The sequence below is a fragment of the Spermophilus citellus genome (assembly GCF_964194105.1).
Source record: "Spermophilus citellus genome assembly, chromosome: 4".
In the NCBI taxonomy this organism is placed as follows: Eukaryota; Metazoa; Chordata; class Mammalia; order Rodentia; family Sciuridae; genus Spermophilus; species Spermophilus citellus.
The window spans coordinates 226,834,401-226,848,368 of record NC_138185.1 but is presented as its reverse complement, the minus strand read 5'-3'; the positions used below and the strand labels follow the sequence as shown (position 1 = coordinate 226,848,368).

General features: G+C 57.7%; 1 protein-coding gene across 4 annotated transcripts; it reads right to left on the bottom strand.

The window, feature by feature from the left end:
- Window positions 1-650: 650 nt before the first annotated feature.
- ZBTB42 (zinc finger and BTB domain containing 42) lies at window positions 651-13,761 on the bottom strand. 4 transcript variants are annotated; one of them, XM_081288713.1, is made up of 3 exons: window positions 13,554-13,761; window positions 9,600-13,062; window positions 9,222-9,438 (listed from the first exon to the last, which is right to left on the bottom strand). In XM_081288713.1, exon 2 carries the CDS (start codon window positions 13,043-13,045, stop codon window positions 11,789-11,791), a length of 1,257 nt encoding a protein of 418 aa, XP_081144839.1. In that variant the 5' UTR covers window positions 13,046-13,062; window positions 13,554-13,761; the 3' UTR covers window positions 9,222-9,438; window positions 9,600-11,788. The 4 variants fall into 4 exon arrangements, with proteins under 4 accessions (XP_081144838.1, XP_081144839.1, XP_081144840.1 ...); XM_081288714.1 differs by having other exon boundaries at window positions 9,600-12,884; window positions 13,554-13,757; XM_081288711.1 differs by having other exon boundaries at window positions 9,224-9,438; window positions 9,600-11,150; window positions 11,768-13,759.
- Between the last annotated feature and the right edge of the window lie 207 nt (window positions 13,762-13,968).

Here is a 13,968-nt window from a genome sequence, read left to right as displayed (position 1 = left end):
GTGACTGGAGGCACCGGGCTGCCCGAGCTGCAGCCCAGGGCCTGGGGACCCCAGCTGCAGAAAGCAGAGACGGCAGGAACGGGCCCAACCTGGGGCAGGGCCATGTGCGTCGGCAAGGGGTGGAGACCGGTGAAAGGACTGTCCCCAGTTCAAAACTAGAGGAAGAGACAGAAAGGACCTTTTATCACAGACTGAGTTCTTATTTATTTATTTATTTTTAGTTGTAGTTGGACACAACGCCTTGATTGATTGATTGATTGTTATGTGGTGCTGAGGATGGAACCCAGGGCCTCACACCTGCCAGGCAAGCGCTCTGCCACTGAGCCCCAGCCCCAGCCCAGGTTTTTATGTAAACCACTTTACTTAAAAGTTCTGGTCAACTGTTTTTTTTTTCCCCTCAAGAGTGAAAGGAGCAGGATTTTTTCAACTGTAATAGAAACAGAATCTCCTGCAGGGGTTCAACTGGGGTTGCCCTCAACTGTCTTCTTAGCAACTGGTGTCTCTGTGATAGAATACATCTCCTGAGGAATTTTAATTGAACTGACTTACAGATAAATGAATGCATTTAATTTTTTTGGTAAAATATAAATAAAGGTGTTTTCTGAATTTTGAGCATATGTGTTTGCCTACGTTGCTTGCCAGTTGGGATTACATTTATCTCTGTTAGATGGTTGAGGTCCAAGAACAAAATTGTGAACATAAGCTGAGTGTGGTATTGCAATCTCAGCAACTCAGGAGGCTGAGGCAGGAGGATGGCAAGTTCAAGGCCAGCCTCAGACCTTAAGCAGCTTAGTGAGAGCCTGTCTCACAAAGAAAAAGAAAATTTCCAAAAATTAATGAAGACTATTTCAATTTTAAAAAGTAAGTAAGTAAGTAAGCAAATAAATACATAAACAAATAAGGCTGGGGATATGGCCGAGTTCAATCCCCTATACCAAAAACACACACACAAAAAAAAAAAAAAAGAAAAAGAAAAAAAGGTAGACCTAAATGGGACAAAGGTTTATATATGTACTGAAGAGCTAAGACATCTGAATTTATTGGTATTAGAAGTGTTCACAAAGTGGCCAACATTACAATATTGCTGAACGCTAGCTCTTTTCATGTTGAGCTAACGTTTAACTTTAGTACAAAAAGAGATATTTTAAAACGTGTAAGATGAGATTTCTAGTTTTTCTCATTCCCATTTGTCACCAAATCTCAAACCTTGTGCAGAGGTTGTTAGAGCACAGTGTGGAGGTGATCCAGCGCCGTCTGCAGTCCCCCGAGGGCTGTGACTCAGGCTGTGGGGGCCGTCTGGCTGTGGAGGGCTGGAGGCACGGCCGGCTTCCTGCCCGGTGACCAACAACCGCTCTCTCCCGTGCCGACGCCTTGGATCTGGACTTAAATACATAAATCGGCCAACAAAACCTCTGCTGGCTCTGCCCTTTGCATTTGGTGCCATAGGGGTGAAAACCCCACCACTTGGGTGGCACTGCCATCGCATCTCCGCCCCCATCTGTTTGCTTGGACGAAGTAGGTGCTTTGCTACCGTGTGCCCAAGCTGGGCTTGTCTGTCAGAGGATGTGGCCACTGACACTTCTCCCCAAATCAGAAGGGCTCTGAAGGCAGGCTTCAGTCTTGGTCAGTGCCCTCGACCTGGCAGACCTGCTGAGAAGCAGAGCAGCACGGTCAGGGGTGTCCAGGGCCGTGAATTCTGTTTCGTTTTAAAAGTTGAAGCCAAGTGGAGGCAGCCAAGGATGTCCATGCAGCTGAGGTGCCGCTGGCTGTAACCTGCCACTCTTTGCGGGGTGTGCTTGTGTCCCCAGGTATCCAAGTATTCTAAGATGCAGATGCCTGGGCAGGTGCTTTACCAAGCCCACATCCTCCACGCCAGCACTGTTTGATTTTTAAAGGATGGGACAGGAAGACATAAAAACAGCACAGTCAGGGCTGTCTTGGTGTCATTTAATGCTTTGTAACTAGATAAAAGTAACTGAGGAGGGCTGGGGATGTGGCTCAAGCCGTAGCGCGCTCGCCTGGCATGTGTGTGGCCTGGGTTGGATCCTCAGCACCACATACCAACAAAGATGTTTTGTCCACCGAGAACTAAAAAATAAATATTAAAATTCTCTCTCTCTCTCTCTCTCTGTCTCTGTCTCTGTCTCTGTCTCTCTCTTTAAAAAAAAAGTAACTGAGGAAAGGTTAAACATGGGGGATGTGCTACAGGGTGTACAGGGTGGCAGGAGAGTCTGACTGATTTAAGAGTTGACAGTTTAGGAACACGGAGACATTTTTGCCAGCTTTTCCACAAAGAAAGGAAGGTCTGAGCTCTTGGCCCACCTACTCCTGATCAGAAGTTGCTGGGTGGTGCTGGCTGCATCCGGCCAGAGCTGTCTGGGGGTGCAGGAGAAGCCAGGCCACGTTTCCTGGGAGCACACTTTCCTCTCCACCTAAGAGTCCGTCTTCAGATGGACTCAGGAGGCAGCGCCTGAGAACCTGGTTCTCCTCGACCCCTGAACAGGCCATATTGAGGGAAGGGTCGGGGCTAGCTTCAGATGCACCAGAGAGGCGTGTTTGAAACAGCAGCAGTGTGCTTCCGTATAAAGCTCTGTATGACTGGGTGTTGGTGAAGCCAGCCTGGGTAGGGAGCTCCGTCCAGAGCCAGGAGACGCTGGAGGAGCTCAGGTACCACTGACACATGGCCCCGCTGGGGTGCCAGAGGCAAGCCAGACCCTGCTACTCAGCAGGGGCCCTGAGGCCAGCGCCTGCACACAGCCACAGAGGACAGGGAGAACCGGCCCCACCACTAGTCAGGATGGCTCTGGACACCCATCTGCTTTTAGCAGGGGACTGTGGGTTTCCCTGTTTCACTGTTTAGGTGAGTTGCCTAAAAAGCAAAGATTCTATCATTTGCCTTAAAATATTTTGTTTTATCACCTTGCTCTTATTTCATAATGATCCTATTTAGCTAAATGTTTTAGAGCTTCGAGATATGTAGAATATACATATATATTTTCCCCCACAATGGTGGTCAAACCCAGGGCCTTGCACACACTAGGCAAGTGCTCTACCACTGAGCCACACCCCCAGTCCTTTGATATGCTTGATAAACTCTAAAATGAAGTCTTTTGGGTCTAGAATCAACTTTGAGATTTCAAATTCAAAAGACGTGTATGAGATCTATATTTATATAAGCACATTATTAATATATGTTCCACAGTTGGATGAAGCCCTTAGAGATTCGTTGTTTCACATGCTTACCAGTCCTAATTCTGACATTTCATTACTGTCTGCTACAAAGATCCCAGCTCCTTGGGAGCTGAGAACAGCCCTCTGGGCTTCGACTTGGTCACTCTACATCTCCTGCCACTCACAGGCGTCTTTTTTTACCCTCTCTCTCTTAAGACAGTTTTCTGATAAAACTATACTCATTTTGCAAACAAATGGGCCTCTCTTTAAAGCTCTTTGGTAAAAATTGATAATAATGTTTAGAAACTGTTTCTTGGTTCGAATCTACTTTGCCAACCCAGCTTGCTTCATTCTTGTTGGCTGTTGTAAAACTGTAACTGCTTCCTGTCGAAACTCTGCAGAAGTACAGCTCCAGACAGAATGGTCTGGCTTGGTGTTCTGAGACACTGTCATCCACAGAGCCACTTAACAGTGGCTCCAGGTAAGTGGGGCCGGAGACCCCCTCCCCCGACTCTTTGCTGCTGTGGCAAAAAGCATTCTCACACTGACTTCAAGTGTCACTTCCCCTTTGGTGCGGGATCCAATCAGACCAGAACCAGGACAGGCCCACCCCAACCCACCTATGGGATGGATGTGGGATACTCAAGGACAAGGAGGGAAATTGTCTAAATCCAAGGGAGTCACTTGTGTCAGCCCTACCAAAAGGTGAATCAAGCTAGGAGGTTGCCAGGAAAGGGTTCTTATGCACAATCGCCTGGTACTAGGAGCAGAAGCCCTTCCATCTGGAGCCTCTGCACAGAAAGTGGAACTCATAGCTCTGACAAGGGCCCCTTCTCCCCAAGCTCCTGCCCCACTCAGTCCCACAATCCTTAGTTCCCTAGACCCCCAACTCCAGGGCCCCAGGCCCTGGTAGAAAGAGCTGGGAGGGAACTTCCTTACTCCCCATACCAAGGGTGAGTAGGTGCAAAGGCCCTGGGGCTGGGCATGTTCTGGATCTTTGAGAGGGATGGCTCAGGCAAGCTCCTGAGCCAGGAGATGAGGACAGAGGGTATGCAGGGACTGGATCCCATGGGAAGGAGGAGACTGGACATCCTTCACCCAAGGAGGAGCCACTGGGTCGGGGTGCTCAGCCAGAAGCCGAGCACACTTGTGGCTTCACTTGCAGGAAACCAGCTGGGGGGAGCATCCAGACTTCCTGACGTGCTCCTGTGAGACCAGGAGCGGCTGCAGGTGTGGCTGGATTCCTGACTGGGTTCAGAGGAGAGCCACTTCCCTTCAGATCAGGGGAGCTGGTTCTAGAGTCACTAAGAACCCAGCAAGAAAGGAGCCAAGAGAACGGAGAAAGCAGGGCAAGCCCCGCCCAGCTCCGCGCCCAGCTCCGCGCCCAGCCAGGCCTGGCTGCGGGAGGGCGTGAAGGGCGTGGAGGGACTGGCTCTGGTCAGCCGGTAGAGATGCACGTTCCGTCAGGTGACGTGCTCATCCAAGTGACACCACCTCAGAGCCACACTGGACCCTCTGCCGCTGTTGACCAAAGGATCAGAGATGAGAATGTCAAATCAGGAAAACCACAAAGCGTCTTAGAAATCGGTGGATCTGTAAGGTCGGAGAGGAAAACCCAGCAGGAGAATGGGCAGAGGGCCCTGCAGAGTCACCGAGGAGAAGATATCGAGTCTCATCATCAGAGAAGTGTCAATCGAAATGACACTCAGCTACTGTTTCTTGCCTAACGGGTTTTGAAAAAACTGTGAGTTTGGTAACATTGGCAAGTTGCGGGGAGCGGGTGCCGGGGGAGTGGAGAGAGGGCGACCTGGAGGGAGGCAGCCCGTGCCCTCTGGGGAATTAGAAGTACCCATGTGACCTGGAAGCACACATGGCACCCCTCACCCTGAAGCACGCCGTGCAGGGTACAGAGAGGGAGGGCCGAGGAGGGTCTGCGTGCCGGGGTCGCAGGTGCTCTAAGGGAGACCGGCGAGGCGTGGAGACGCGTCAGCACACTACCTTTTAGGGGTGACGATGGGGGATGATATTTGCTTTTATTCGTGAAAAGAAACATCGAAGTCACAGAAAACCAATCACAGTGCCCCCCTGAAGGCAGGGGCGCAGAGGGGGTGGAGGTGGTGCCAGGGGGAGAGAACCCAGGCAGGAGACCAAGGGCTGGGCTGCGGCTCAGTGGCTCAGTGGTGGAGCACTTGCCTAGCAAGGGTGATGCTCCAGGTCAGATCCCCCGCCCAGAAACAACTTCTGGTCCCTTTCCAATGAGGCTGAGCCCCCTGGAGACCCCCACAGCAGGGGGCGCCCCAGCTCCATACTGCGCTGTTCCCTGCTGTCATCAACCCCCGGGGGGCTGCATGCAGTGGTCGCTCCTTGGGGTCCTAATTTGCACATTTCCTGGTGACCAGGGACAGTGACTGTTTCCCTGCGTGCTCACCAGCCACCTGTACATTCCTCTGGGAGGTGTCTGTGGGACCCGAGCCACACACCTGCACCCCATGGCCCTGCTCCCATGGCAGGGCAGAGCCCTCTCCTGCCTGGCTCTCGCTGGGAGCTGGAGCTGGTCTTCTGTGGCCGACCTCGCCCTGCTGTGTTTGGAGGTGGGACCTGGAGAGGTGATCAAGGTAAAATGGGCCGCACTGATCCAATGTGACGGGGGTCCTTGTCAGAACAGGAGGCCAGGGTGCCAAGGAACAAGCCTGGCAAGCCGGGCAAGGCCTCGGTGGGAGCCCTCCTGCCAACACTTGGACGGACTCCAGCCTCCAGGGCCATGGGCCTGTCCAGGTCGCCCTGCCTGTGGCCCCTTGTCAGGTGAGAAGTGGGCACATATTTCCCTTGCTCTAGGGTCCAGTTCAGAAAGGCAAGTCCTGGATGCCTAGGTCCACAGAGTCTCTCAGGGGTCACTTGGGGCTTGGGCCACAGCTGGGTGCGTGGGCCTGCCTTGATGCCCCGTCACCATGACCTGGGGTCTCACGTGGCCCTGGGCCCCTGGGCCACCTCTGCTCACCCGGCAGCTCCACAGGAGTGTGTTCTGCCACTGCCAGCCTGGAGCCTGGGACGGCCTCAGCCGCCCAGCCATTGCCACAGCTGCAGGAGAGAGGGCGTGGGAGACATGAGCGAGCGACTCCCTGAGGGGTGGGTCTCTCCAGGCAGGCCAGCAGCAACAGTCCTCCAACAGCAGCCTCCACAAGCCCTGCGGAGCAGACCCAGGAGACCACCGCCCTGGGAGGGCCTTGCTGCCCATCTCCTCAGCCTGGGCCCCGCTCTGACCTGTGAGGGCCTGCAGGGCGCTGGGCAGGGGCCATCCTTCATGCCCTGTGAGCTCACAGGCATTCCCCCTCCACTGACCCCACTTACAGGTGAGGACACTGAGGTGGGAAACAGGAAGTAGCATGGTGGCTGGACACACAGGTGGCCCTGCATGCCACAGGAGCTGCCACCATCAGCAGGCCCCTGCCAGGTGTGTGCCAGGAGGTGACAGTGGCTATCCACCAGGGGAGGCACAGGCCTGCTTCACGGGGCTGAGGACCTCCTTTGCTCAGTACAGGGTGGTGGGGTGCGAGGGACAGGTGCAGAGCTGCTGAACAGACTCCTGGAACCTGAAGGCGGAGGGAGTGCAAATCCTGTGGCCCCACAAGGTGAGGAGGGTGGTCACTCCTCTCTTCAGCCGCTCCCCAGTTTGAAGATACACAAAACAACTTCCTTAGCTTGCAGGCTGGCCCAGAGTCGGGGACTCATCCACAGAGCTGGGGGCTATGGCCTGAGGTGGAGGTGGTGGTGGTGATAATGTTGGTGGTGGTGGTGATGATGGCAGTGGTGGTGGTGATGGGTGGTGGTGGCAGCCATGGTGGTGGTGGTGATGGAGGTATGGTGATGAAGAGGTGGGTGGTGGTGGTAGTGTGATGGTGCTGGGGGTGGAGGTGACGGCAGATGTACTGGCAGTGATGGAAGTAGTAATGGAGCTGGCAGAGGTGATGGTGGAGGTGATGGAAGTGGTGGAGGTGGTGGTGGTGAAGGTACAGTGATGGTGATAGGGGTGGAGGTGATGGTGGTATTGATGGTGGAGGTGATGGAGGAGGAAGAAGTGATGGTGGTGGTGGTGAAAGTTATGGAAGTGAAGGTTGAGGTGGTGGTGGTGGTGGAGGTGTTGGAAGTAGTGGTGGAGATGGTGGTGGTAGAAATGGGAGTGAAGGTAGTGATGGTGGTGGTAGTGAAGATGATGGAGGTTGAGGTTGAGGTTGGGGTTGTGGAGGTGGAGGTGATGGAGGTATTGGTAGTGATGGAGATGATGGTGGTAGTGGTAAAGGTGATGGAGGTGAAGGTGATAGAGGTGGAGGTTGAAGTGGAGAAGGTGGAAGTGATGGTGGTGGTAGTGAAAATGGAAGTGAAGGTAGAGGTGGTGGTGGTGGTTACGGAGGTGAAGGTATTCATGATGGAGGTGATGGAGGTGAAGATGATAGGATGGAGGTGGTGGTGGTGGTAATGGATGTGATGAAGGTATTGATGATGCTGGCGGAGCTGATGGTGGCAGGGGTGGAGGACATGGAAGTGGAGGTGATGGTCATACTGGTGACAAGAAGGTGGGACTGAGTGGGGAGGAGAGATGCTGTGGAAGACCAGGGCAGAGGTCCAGAGGGCTTGGTGTCCACTCCACAGTGCTTCCGAGGGTCCGGTGTGGAACCATATCTGCACCCTGTGTATTTGCTCTAGGTTCCTTGAGTGTCTGTAGAACCACCCTGTGCCAGGGAAGGATTTGGTGCCACTTACGAATTGGAAAAGGCAGAGACCAGATGTACTTGGAGCACCCTTCAGCTCCACCCCAGGGCCGGGGGCTGAGGAAGCGGAGAAGGAAGGGTTGGCCCCCAGAGCTCCCTGCTGCACACCTGCCAGGCTTCCCAGGGCTGCAGCCATTGCTGTGCCACGTGCCACCCTGGTTCACCCCAAAGCTGCGTCTGTTCAGTGACTCCTTACTCTGATGCACCTTGGCCCTGGTCCGGCCCCGGCCTGGTGCCTGTCTCTATGTGATCCCCACAGAGGCTCCTGACAGGCCACCTCTGCATTCCTCTGGCCTTCTTCCTGCTGCTCTGCAGAGCAGTGTCTCAGTGGAGGCCCCAGGTCTTTGACAGCTTTGTGTCCCTGTACCCCCCACAAACGGCTCAGGATTCTGACATTTCTGGAAGAAAGGGAAGTCCTGAATTTGCCACCACGGTCACTGCTAGGCCCTTTCACTGCCTCAGTTTACATCCAGCCAACGGGTCAGGCTGCATGGCCTCCAGGGAGGGGCTAGGAGGCCCGCACTGCCCTGAAGTGGACAGCAGCTATGGAGGAGGCTCCGGTGGTGAGCTGGGTGTGAGCTCGGCTTGGCAGAGCTGAGCAGGCCAGAGGGGCCCTGGGAAGCCCCCACCCCAGGGGACAGAGGCTGCCTCCTCCCTGCCCAGTTTCATGGCAAATGCTTCCTCCACCCCCCATGGGAAGGCCTGGGCTGAGTCACGGCCCAACTGGGAACATGTGAGGGCCTCCCTGCAGGACAGTGGCTTGGGTCCAGACTGGAGGGTGTCGGGGGGGGGGTGCAGAGAGCAGGGCAGGCCACCTCCCAAGAGCAAGGTTTGCATCTGGGGTCAGAACTGGGAACGCCATGGGAGTGGGCCCTTCTCGTGCCAGCTCAGCTGGCCCTCTGGGGATCCTTTAACAAGCCATGACCCCCACTCCACCCAGAGCTTGGGCTCCATTCTGGCTTTTCCCAAACAGAGTGGGCTGCTCTGCAGAGCCAATGTCTGGGCAGGCCACAGCTAGTACATATGGAGGCCGCCCTGCTCCACCTCCCCTGGGCTTAGTAAGGGAGCCAAAGCCCAGGACTCAGGGACTCTTGTAGGCAGCTTAACGCCTGGTGGGGTGGGAGGTGCTGGGACTGCCCACCGGGTCAGCAGCCCAGAGCCAGCCTGACTCGAGGCTCCACAGAGCTTGGTGCCTCCCAAGGGGCCAAGCAGCCCAGCCACCCCTGGGGGCCTGTCCTCTGAGGAGGTGCCAATGAGTCACGAGGCGGGAGGCAGGAGAGCAAAGGCTGGTTGGGGAAAGCGGGGGTCAGGGAGTTGGGAGAAGGACCTGGAGCCCAGAAGCAGGAGGTCTCAGATCCAAGGCTGAGGCCTGTCTGTAGCCACCTGCCAGCGTCTGCAGGTTTCCTCGGGGGGCCTGGCTTCCCACCTGATGCCACCATCCCAGCCTGTATCCAGTCCCTCCCTGCCCAGCTCCGCCTCCCGTCCTCAGTCAGGAGCAAACCTGGGGAAAGACAGCAGGACACTCCCACCAGATAGGAGCACACGGTGGCATCTGGGACAGAGCCCCCAGAGTGCCCACCACCCATTGGCACCCAGCCCAGCTCACCAGTGCCCATCCCTCCTGCCCTTCTCATCCCCAGAAATGATCGTGGCCATGTTCACCTGCATTGGGTTTTATTCCACTGTCACTGTGACACCATGATGTCATGAAAACGGAAAACAGCACTCATCTCCACGACAGGCACACGCTGGCCACGGCAGGGACCTGCAAACAAAACCTCCCAGCCAAGCGCCCAGCAGGAAGAGCCGTCCTGCAGGGGTGCCCTCCCATCCCTCTGGGGCAGAGCAGCAGGGTGCCCATGGCAGGTGGCTGGGCTGGCCCCGGCCCCTCACCCAGTGCTCCATGTGCCTGGTCCACACTGTAGCACATGAGTAGGGTTCAGATGTGGGTATGTACACGTGCACATCACCTGACTGCCGGCTGCAGATCAAACCCACCCCTTCTCTTTACACCAGCTTCACAGTAACTGCACAGAGGACAAGGACTCCAGTGTTGGTGACTCAGGGCAGGCTTCCCTGCCTCAGGAGAGCTCTCAGGGAAACCAGCAAGGCAGCCGTTTCCCTGCTCTGGTGGAGGAGCAGCTGGTTATTGGCAGGGCTGCTGGCTAGACCTAGCCCTGACAGGTACTGGAGTTACCAAATGCACACACATGTGCATGCACACACATGCCCATGCACACGGCAACTCCAGGTCATGGGCACAGCACAGCACAAAGTCCCCCAGCCCTTCTAGAGGTTGGTGGCGGGAGCCAAGATCATCAGAAGCTGGTTCCTCGTCCCCCAGTTCTCTCCAGACTGCAGCCAGCCCACAGTGCGGGGAGTCTATGGCATGACTGAGAGGCACTGGCCTCCAGGCCAGCAGCGGACACACCAGGAGAGGCCAGACCCTGCAGGGAGGTGATCTATGATCTGTCCACCCTCTGAGAAGGCCAGCTGTCATTTCACTGTAGAGCAGGCAGACAAATAAATACAACATTAAGTGTTATCAGGAGAAGAAACAATAACTTAGACTTAGCTAGACTCCGTGCCACTTCCAATCCCAGCAGAAGCAGCCCAGTGGTCTGGGGAAAGCCAGATGTCCGGCAGCTCTGCCACCTGCTGGCCTGAGGCCAGAGTCACTGTGGCACTGCCCCACCCACTTGTTGCAACCCTTGAGGTTCTGGCCACAAGATTTGCTTGGTGAGTAGGTGGGTGAAGCAGCTCGACCCTGAACAACTGCAAATGCAGGGGTAGGGCAGAGGGTAGGGCAGGGGTGGCCCTTCACATTCAAGGCCAGCAGCCATGGCGGGTGGGGGGTGCTACGGCTCCAGCCCACAAGATGCCTGCCTCCCCTTCCATGTGACGGCCGTTCCTGCCATGCCCCACGGGGAAAGGGGGCTCTGCAAACACTGTTCCTGCTGAAGCAGGGCAGCCGTCGACCATGTGCTCAGTAACCACAGCTCCTGGGAGACCCTTCCCTTGGAGGAAAGCGACCCTTGCAGTCAGGCCTGCCTTATCCCAGCAGCACCTACAACACACAGAGCTTGGCTCCTGTAGTGACTGCCACTGTCAGCTCCCTCGTCACCCCAGGGCTGCAAGGAGGCACCCTGTGTGGTTGTCAGGCCTCCTTCCCTCTGGCAGACATCTGGTAGTCGTAAGAGGCTCTTTCTGGATCTAAAGAGAATCCATTTCAAAATTTCTACTTTCTCTGTCCAAAGTTACAGTGTGGTCAGCGCCACACGCTCTGAAATTCACTCTGTGACAATAACTCCAATAACTGACAATAACACTCAGCTTTAGTAGGCTCTCTGGCTGCCCCAGGGCCCCTGTAGGGCTCACCCCCTGGGATACCAGCTCTACCCAGGCAGTCCCTGCTGGCACTCCCCAGGAGTGACCTGTCCTCTGAACATCCTGCTGTGGACTCACTGACCTTTCTGATACACAAGTCACTCCCCTACCATGGCACCAGGCTCACGAGGACACCCCTGAGCATGCCAGAGGGTTGTCTCAAAGTACCAAGACACAGGACCCCTGAGCCGCCTCACACCAAGGAGCCCAGGCCCAAGCAAGTGCCAGTCGACACCTCTGAGACGTGGCTGGAGGGGTCTGGTGGGGGCACAATTGCAGGGAACAACCACAGGGGCAGGGGAATGGAGGCGGTGGGCACCTGGAAGGAGGAAGGCTATGAGCCACCCGCCTGCTCCAGAGCCGGCAGCCTTGGGCCACCTGTCCAAACTCTGACTCCATCCCCGTCCCACCTGGAAGGGCCCTGCCCCTTTTCTCCCACTGACCTCAGGGCCCCAGGGGATGCATCACACCAGCAGGGACTTGACAAGGCCACAGTGGAACTTGCGGACGTGGCGGTATAGGTCCCCAGACTGCGTGAAACGGCGCTCACACCAGCGGCAGGCGTGTGGCTTCTCGCGGGTGTGGACCACGGCATGCCGGCTCAGGTTGTGGGAGTACTGGAAGCTCTTGCCGCACTGCACACATGTGTAGGGTTTCTCCCCTGAGTGTGTCCGCTCATGCCTCTTCAGGGTGTACGTGCATGAGAAGGTCTTGCTGCAGAGCGTGCACGTGGGCACAGCGCTGTCGGGTGAGAACCGGGCCCGGGCACTATCCCGCTCACGGAAGTGAGCACTGAGATGCAGCTGGAGTGCATGGGCACTGGGGAACAGCTTGCAGCACAATGGGCAGATGCAGAGATGCCCCCCAGGGCCCAGCTCCTCCATGCCCACCACCCGCTCAGCATCCTGCTCGAGCTCCTGGCTGCCTGCCCCAAGGATGGGCAGCGGCTCCAAGTCCACCGCCAGATCCCGGGCTGCAGGAACGCTGGCTGGCTGTGGCGGGATGCAGGAATTCTGAAGGACACTTCTATCTTCCTGTTCAGGCAGTGAATTCTGCTCCTCCTTCACCAGTGGTTGGGCCCCTTGCTGCATCTGGCTGCGGAGGGGTGTCTGTAGGATGCAGGGTGGATGGACTGGCTCCTGTCTTGGGCCAGGCTTCAAGGACAGGTCCAGGGCCCCCTCTGACTGTCCTAGGGCCTGCCAAGGAGGAGGCCCAGTTGTAGCTTTGATCCCTACTCTAGGAAGCTTGGCCTTCTGGGCATCTGGGCAGACATCAGGGGTCCATGCAGACAGGGGACATGGTGACCTGCCAGGAAGCTCTGCCCCAGGCGCAGGGGTCTGCAGGTCCAGTTCCCGGTCCTTCTCCTTGAGCCTGCCCTTGCAGACCTTTACAATGTCATACATGTGCAGGTAGCTGGCTGCGGCCAGCACGTCTTCCACAGGCAGGCTGCACAGGTCCAGGCGGCCCTCATACATGAAGTCCAGCAGACGGCCAAAGGCGGGCGCCGTCACGATGTCGCCGTTGAGCCGCACCGTGTCGCGGCTGCCTGCCGGCAGGTCCCTGTAGAAGAGATGGAAGTAGACGCTGCAAGCTGCCAGCACCGCGCGGTGGGCAGGGAAGCGCGCGTCGCCCACCAGCACGGTGCAGTCGCACAGGAAGCCCAGTTCGCGCTGCTGCCTCAGGCGGCCCAGCAGCCGGCCGCCGTGCTCCGGGAACTCCATGCTGCCGCCGTCATCACCTGGGCACAAACGGGACGCCTGTCAGCGCGCCTGGCGACACCGCAGCCACCGGTCGCTCCTGGGCAGCCCGACAAGATCTTCTTTCCCGGTGCAAGCGGCTCGGAAAGAGCCGCGCGGGAGTGACGCGCGCAACCGCCAGCCCGGAGCCTCTCTGGGCACCTGCCTCGAGCAGGAAAAACTCGATCGAAAGTAAATAGAAGCCACACCGCCGCGGGGGCGGGGCCCAGGGCGCGCTCTGAGGGGCCCCCGGCGCGAACCTGTGTGAGTCCCCGACCCTGAACTTCACTCTGGGGCGCCCGCCCGTCCGCCGGGTCCCTCGACGCCGGAGTCGCCGGGCCGCCCCCTCCGCCCCGCGCCTCCGCGCAGCTTCCAGCTGCCGCCCAGTCCTCCAGCTGCTGCCACCGCCGCCGGCCCCATTTATGGCAGCGCGGTCGCGGGAAGCCGGCCGGTGGCAGGGCAGGCGGAGCCGGGAGCCCGTCCCCGAGCTCACCTCCACCGCCCGCGCTGCTCTCCGGTCGCCGCCCGCGCTGCGCGCCCTCCCGGTGCGGCCCGACGCGCACGGAGCTACGGACAGCGTGCCCCGGCGGGGAGGGCTCGGGGACCGGGAGGGCGCCGGGCGGGGCGCTCTCCAACTTGGCCGGCCCGGCACCGCCCGCCGCTCGCCCCGCCCCGAGAGCGAAACTCTGGGCGGGGGCTGGAGGGGGCGGGCCGAGGCGACTTCCCGGAGCGGCGGAACCGCTGAGGTCACCTCGCCACCCTTCCCTGTCGGCCACACCGGGCGGGTCCCGCGCGCGCAGCCAGTTAGGGCGCTGCGGTGGAAGGGGGTGCAGGACACTGCGGGGCGTGTGGGAGGGAGAATGGGGGGCTCTCTCGCGATACTTGCAGCCTCGGTCTCCGCGTTCCCC